Source organism: Aptenodytes forsteri, unplaced genomic scaffold (assembly GCF_000699145.1).
Source record: "Aptenodytes forsteri isolate BGI_AS27 unplaced genomic scaffold, ASM69914v1 Scaffold396, whole genome shotgun sequence".
Taxonomy (NCBI): domain Eukaryota; kingdom Metazoa; phylum Chordata; class Aves; order Sphenisciformes; family Spheniscidae; genus Aptenodytes; species Aptenodytes forsteri.
Window position 1 is genome coordinate 1831185 of NW_008794215.1, and position 7471 is coordinate 1838655.

Below are 7471 nucleotides of genomic sequence, written 5' to 3' on the forward strand. Positions count from 1 at the left end.
AAAAAAAAAAAAAAAAAAAATTGTGTTTTACTCATCAGGAAGTGTAATATATTTTGTTAAACAGGCAATTTACACCCCAACTCTTGGTACAAACATATAAATATCAGTTTTCAAACAATGCCAGAAGAATCTTTGGAGACAAAACTGCTCTTCTCTGCTATGGCATGGAAATAACAGTGGGTTTAGTCCATGGAGTCTGTGTTTACTTTTATAATGCCAGTCTAATATAGTTGCCAACGGAGTTCCTCTATTTGTTTTGATTTTGGGGGGACTTAGAATTCTTGCTTATTCAGCAAAAGCTAAGACTAAGCTGTACCTCCATTTTCACCACCGTGACAGAATACTCTTGTATTTCTGGCAGAAGCCTCCTTCCTAGCTGGTATTATTTGTTATAATTCAGTTAAAAATATTCCAGTTGACGTTGATTTGAAGATGAAGACATCTATGAAGTGTTTGGCCCAATGAGTTACACAGGTAGCAAATTTCTTTAAAGTGCATTTTAGGTAAGAATTCTTACCCCTTAGGGAAAAATTATGCTGCCTTGAAGACCAGTTTTGTCTCTGTTTGCTCAGTGCGAAAAACAAAATAAAATGCAATAGCTTAGACATTTACAATCAGGGCATATACTCCCCTGGGAAATATGAGAAAATGTGATAGGTTTTTGCATGATATTATTAAACATAGACAGAAAAATATAGTATTAACTATATTGCTTTTTGCTTACAGACTTAATTTTATAAGACTTATGTGAAATTCTAATGATGCTTAATAGCTGTATGTGTATTTTTGGAAGATTCTGTGTCTTGTCTGCAGCATCTGAGTGCAAGAAGCATTAATTTTGAATTATTTTCATAGTACTAATGCACAGATATATTTGATATTGAGAACTGAAATGCCACTCCTGTCTGCATGACCGCAATACATAGCAGATTTTTTTCAGAACATTTGAAAACAACTACAACAAGAAATGTTTCAAAGTTTTGAGGATAGAAGTATCCAACTGTTAATAACCAAAAATGTTGTCACTATAGATTCCTGCCAACATATAGCTTATTTAATAATCTGTCACAGTCAGTGTTACAATCTGCACTACCTACATCTAGGTAGTAATAAACATGTTGGCTTCCAGCATTCCATATCCAAATCCAATATCCAAAATAAGTTTAAGATAGACAATTGGATGGAGGGAGAGGTAGCCAATGGGCTTAGAGGACTAACAGGGGAGACGTGGAGTCTTTTCACTTTAGGGCATTATTGTGAATTCAGATCAGTGGTGACTGAAAGACATTGCCATTAGGTGGCTCTTTAGTGGCCTGTGTGAACGAAGTGGTGGTTTTGATCTGCTTCCAAGAGAGCAGGTGTCCACAGCTCACCACCCTTCATTACGGCTGGCACCCTTCTTTGACTTAACAACAACAACATCTCCGAACAGAAGGGAAGCGATAGGGGTGTGGAAAATGAACTTAACAATCTCCTCCTTGGTAGCAACACTCCCGCAAAGTCAAGAGTTGGAGAAACGCCTATTGCTGCTGGTACGCTGCAGATCGAGCAGTGTCCAGGCTCCTGAACCTGGCTCAGTCTTACGCATTGGACTCGCTCATTTGAAATGTAAAACATTCAAGAGCTGACTACAGCCTGTACTGGAATGCGTTAACTTTAGTTGCTTTTTTTGGCAAGAGCTCTATATTCAGAATCAAAGGCAGGATTTTCCCTGAAAGCATTGAAAGTGTGTCTACTGATGGCAATGAAAGGGTTGGGGTTTTTTTTGTTCGGTTGGTTGTTTTTTTACATCCCTTCCCCCATGAAAGGGGAGGTGGGTGAACTACTGTGGAAGGGAGTGGTGCCAGGAGGAAATCATCCTACCTTGGGCATTTGCAGTTCCTCCCCTCCTGGTGGTTCAGAGCAGTGGTAAACTAGTGGTTTCAAATAGGAGAGCTGGCTCAAATATAAAGGTTAGCATAGGTCAGGCCTTTTCTGGCCTCCTGTTCCACTGCTGTGCGTATGAGATAGAGAAGAGAAACAATGAGAATTTTGTGCTTGGTTACCTCTGTGCCACCCAGTGTGGGTGTTTAGAGGGGCAATGTTACAATACAACTCATCCTTTGATGGACAGGCAATTCAGCTGTCTACTACTGTGTTTTACTCCTTCACTTGCAGAATAGTCTTTCTGCAGCTGCTGGGAGCTGGTACACCTCATTGTTATTCAGTACAGCTATAGTAATTTTATGTCTTTGGGCCATTTTGAAGTCCCAATTCTAAAGTGTAGGGTACAATGCACAAAAATGATAGGTAAATAATATCTAGTTATCAAAATCAAACATCTCTGTCAGGGTAATCATGTTTTGAAATGAAGGTGCAGAATTGCAGCCTTATGCAGAAGCCAGTCCAAGATCTTACCTGTAACAGGTGACACTAGAGCCGTGCAGGTGATATAGAAACTACCTCAGAGTGGCTCAGCACCAGAGCAGAATAATAGCGTCCCTATGGTCCCACTGTGAAGTGTTTCTCACACCATGAAGGCTTCTAGAAAATGTTTATTTGCATGCTAATGATGGGGTTTGTAATCTATTCAAAAGGGGCTAATAGTTCTGTCAACTTTATGACTTTTTCTTTGTTGTGCAAAACAGCCCATCCCATTATGATGCAAATGATAGATCCTGGGTTTTAACCTCTGAAGCTACTTCATCTGGGTGCTGGAGTTTTTATTGTCCTTAACTGAGCTGCACTTTCAGGCTATTTAGGGCAGGATTTTTCAGGCTTGGTTTAATTAAAAAAAAACCCACAAAAACCCAACCCCCAAAACCCAACAACCTCCTCCCCCCCCCAAAACAACAACAAAAAAAACCCAAAACAAAGTACACCCCAAACAAAACCAAAAGCAAATCCCCCAAGCCCACAAAAAACAACAAAAAACCCCACACCCCCCAAAAACCCCCCCGAAGTCTGCTTGATTTTTTTACCGCATTATAGCATTGCAAGTGGTTGACTCCCATTGACTTGAATAATACCAACATAACTTCAGTGAAGTAGCAGAGACTCAGGGTCTGTATGACTTAAAACATTTTTGTTATCAGATAACTGATGTGGTAGCAGAAAAAACACATGATCATAGCTGAAACCTGCAAAAGGCTTATTATCTGGGCCTTCAAGGCTGATGTCTGTGTGCAAGCCAATGTGAGGTTTTTACTATGTTATGCTTTCTGGTTTATCTACTCTTGCTTAAAATATGTTTAGATGATCATTTCAGTTGAAATGATCCAATTTCAATTCCCCTTTCTCTTCAGAACATTGCAGCACAACCCCATAAATTTTGATGGTTAATTTTTGCTTTTGTTGAATTAAAACTAAAATACCGAGATGACTTGGGAGTCTAAATCTCATTTTCACCCTGTTTTTGAAAAAAGAAAATTGTTTTCTCTGTGAATGAACACAGTTGAATGAGCTAAGCAATGCATTTCCATCTTTGATGGCAAGATCTTTGCTGCTTTACCATCACTACTGTTCACAGTTCCTGATTCCCTTTAAAGGCATCCATCCTCAGGACTGCTTCAGCTCCTAACAGATCCTCTTAAAAAAACTTGATTACGTGGTCATTGTAGAGTGGCTTTAGGAGGTAACGCTTCTTTGACCAATATTGCCTCAACTGACTTATTCATCCAGTCTCACCTGTAGGCGTGTAATCAGGTCTGTGCTTTTGTCCTGCTGCAATGCAAAATTTGCTTTGCTCATGCCACTGCCGGACTTTACAATAGTCAAACCATGTAACACATAATCAGCTGCTGTGTCTAAATGCAGTAGGTGAGATTGAGATCTGAGGGGGCAGCGACAAATGACTAGCACAGTGACTTTTTGACGTGTTGTGACATTATCACTAGTGGTCACGGATCCGCTGCTGATTTTTCTCAGTATCATTTAACCAGGCGTTAAACCGCTATTCAAAATGATGAATCCAGATCTCAGCATGCTGGAGAAGTGTGCCAGCTGAAACTTCTGGAAGGTCAACAAAGCAAATGCAAAGCCCTGCAACTGGTAACAGATCAACACCTTCCAACAGTGCAGACTGGGTGATGACTGGAGAGAAAGCAGCTTTGAAGAAAAGGACTTAAGGGGCCTAGGGGATGAGTTGAACAGGAGTCATAATGTGCTCTTGTCTTAATGAAGGCTAGCTGTGTACTGGACTGTGTTAGTAAGTGTGTAGGAAGCAGTTTGAGGGGAGCAATTTTTTCCCTCTCTTCTGCACTCAAGACACTGCCTCTGGAGTATTGTGTCCAGTGTGGCTCTTCAGTAGAAAAAAAGTCATTGATAAACTAGAGGGAGTCCAGTGGAGGATGAAAAAGATGATTAGGAGACTGGAGCATGTGACACATGAAGAGAGGCTTGGAGAGCTGGTTTGGAGTCTGAAAAAGAGACAGCTGAAGGGGAGCCTAGATACCGTCTTCAACTACTAATGGGGGACTGTGCAGAAGACAGTGCCAGATTCTTTTTGGAGGTGTGCAGTTATAGCATGAGAGGTAATGTACACAAGTGACAGTGAAGGAAATTCCATCTAGGTAGAAGGAAATTTGCACAATGAGGTTAGTGAAACAGTGGAAGAGATGGTGAAATATCCCTGGTGGTAGACACTCAAAAATCCACTAGTCAAGAACCTGGGAGACTTCATCTAACCTCAAAGTTGGATCTAACTTTGCAATAAGACTTGTTCTGAGCAGAGGCATGGACCAGATGCCCTTCCAAGGTTTCTTCCAACCTAAATTATTCTGTGATTCTATCCTTTGTAAAATTGACAGGAACACCGATTCTTCTGACAATTAATATCTCCCTTCTACATTGCCTCTTGCCATTGCTTTTAAATCTGGTAATTTTTCAAATGACGGAGGTGCTCAAAACCAAGCCAATTTGAATAAATTGTGTGCATCCTTTTTTGTGCCTAACAAAGGTACAGACCTTGGAAAAGTACCGCTGTTAAAACTTGGCTCTTCCATGTCGTAATGAACACTCACCCAGGGTACTTACGTCCGTTCAATGATCTGCTCTGCCTAAGCAGTACTTGGCAAGCAGAGGGGCTTTAAGCTTTGTGGTCTCATCCTTCCAGTTCAGCTTTAAATAGTATAGTTAACCCAGTGTACGCTATGGCATTGCAACCTTCCTCTGAAGAAAAATCTTTAGACTCTGTGCTTTGAATGGATTTATGGAACAAGACTGTTAACATCCCTGAAATTTTAAGCATGATCAAGGCCTAATTCTGTTGTTCTGATTTTTAGAAAAAGCAGATTGATTTAATGTAATTTATTTTCAAATCATATGACCATATTGCTGGTCATTCCCTCAGTTTCCATTACTCATTATGTATGTATCTGATTAGAAAAGGAGGGCAGTTGATTACTACACCAGCATTATACCTGTGAGCCTGATGCATGCTCCCTGCTTATGGACTCAACTCATTAAAAGTATATAACAAATATTGCGAATGTCTGAATGTGTATGTGGGCACATGTGGGCATAACTGTGCAGAGTGAGAGGAAACAATCCCTCAGTAATATGAAGGACCATTAGACTGATCTTTCTGTAGTTGATTTCAATTAAAACTGATATTCTGATTTCTTTATATTAGGTACTGAAATCTTGACTGTGCAATATATACTGTTTAAATAATTCTCGTATGTAAAAGGACATCTTCAGAGCTGATATATAGCTTGCCTGCTCCACGGCACTTCAAGTATTACACTAAAGCATGTTCTTTTTTGTGTTGCAGAACCTGGGAAGAAGGGAAAGTTCTTATTTTTGACGACTCTTTCGAACATGAAGTATGGCAGGATGCTGAAAATTATCGCCTGATATTCATTGTGGATGTGTGGCACCCTGAGTTAACAGCACAACAGAGACGCACCCTTCCTGCTATTTAAGGGGTTCCTTCTGATGTGCAGAGCAGAAGAGCTTTAATCCCTTTGGAGTATGCAAATAGGATTAATTTATCCAGCATACGAAGAATACAAGTATTGTAAGGGTTAGAAGAGATAAGGACAACATTCTGCAATCACAGAGGACTTCATTTAAAAAAAGGAAAAAAAGAAGGAAAAAAAAAAAGAAGCCATGTTTTGTTTCATACTGATACAGCACTGATATGTTTTGTTTTTCTGGCTGCAAGTTTGAAAATACAAATCTTGTCAGCCAAAGAGCAATGGGTCTGGATTTTCAAACTGAGGAACGTGCAGATGTTTTTGCCATGCCTATAATATGTGTACAAAACCAGTCAGTCAGTCACCTGCCCGACCATGTTCAGGCACAAGATTTGCGATTCTGCATCTGGGAAGTACTTCCCAGGCTTTTATCTGGGAAGCAGCACGTAAGATATTTACAAACATATGCACACGACCAACTTTGAAAATCAGTATGCAGTTGTAATATTAGCTGCTTTAGGCATAGAACATGTCCCTACGTTATCAACTGTAGATAATGTGAATGGGTTATCTGTGTTTTGTATTTTTTTCTACCCGAGTAACTGTATTTTTCTAGCATAATTAGGAACAAATCTCCTTTAATCAACCACTATTTTTAAAAAGACAATATATATATAAATGCATCTCTAGCTATCAGCAGAAGGAAAACACTATATATTAACAGATTTAATTTTTGCCAAGTGTGGCCTTCTCTTGCCTTCCTGGAAATGCAACAGAAACTTGCATAATCAGCTGCTTAGTGAAGCTTTGTTCTTCAAAAACAAAATAGTTTTCTTAGTTAGCAGGCAACCTTCAGTTTGATAATGTGATTTTGGAAGATGTCGAGCAATTGTGACATCTGTAGGCTCAGATCTTAAAGTGCTTGACAGTTCTTAGGATTATGTGGTGAACTGCTGTTTCTCCTATCGTTACGAAAGCTTGTGTTATGATATCCATTTTCTACCCAGCAAGAGTCTGGGGCACCTCCTTCCAGGGGCTCCTTCTAGGCTGCCCTTGGGTGATCATTCAGCAGAAAAAATTACATGAAGAATTTCTTGTGCTTTGGGCAGAAGGACAAGGTCTAACTTTGTTTCCTGCCAGAATGCAGAGCAGACAAAGAGCTTCAGGTTATTAATTTGTATTAACTTCTGCTGCCAGCGTCCTACAGAGTGCTAGTATGCTCCTTTAATTGACCTAACGGTGTTTTCCTTGTCTTGAAATGTATGACATAATGCTGAAGTAGTTTTATCCCAGTACTGTTTACAGTATGCTCTGTATTTGCCGTACAGAATTTACTATAAGGTAAAAAGGCCTATTTTCAAGAAAGAAAACTGGTTGGATATTTAAGCGGTTCACTGGTCTTTTGGGTCCATACTGTTTAATGGGAGGTGGAGGGTGCAGGGCCCTCCACTGTTAACTTCTAAGAACACTAACAGGAAAGAGAGACCTGAGGTTGCACTGATGATGTTTATAGCTGGCTGTTATCTACTCACCCGCAAAAGCAGGTGGGTGTGGATAGGTGTGCTAGGATGCTC

General features: G+C 40.0%; 1 protein-coding gene across 1 annotated transcript in view; it reads left to right on the forward strand.

Moving 5' to 3' along the window:
* ASPH (aspartate beta-hydroxylase) overlaps window positions 1–6079 on the forward strand; it is a 109315-nt gene extending 103236 nt beyond the window's left edge. The window contains exon 27 of the mRNA XM_009285445.2: window positions 5753–6079. Within this exon, the coding sequence (XP_009283720.1) occupies window positions 5753–5903 (151 nt within the window). The 3' untranslated portion in view covers window positions 5904–6079. The remainder of the gene's footprint in view (window positions 1–5752) is intronic.
* The last annotated feature ends 1392 nt before the right edge of the window (window positions 6080–7471 follow it).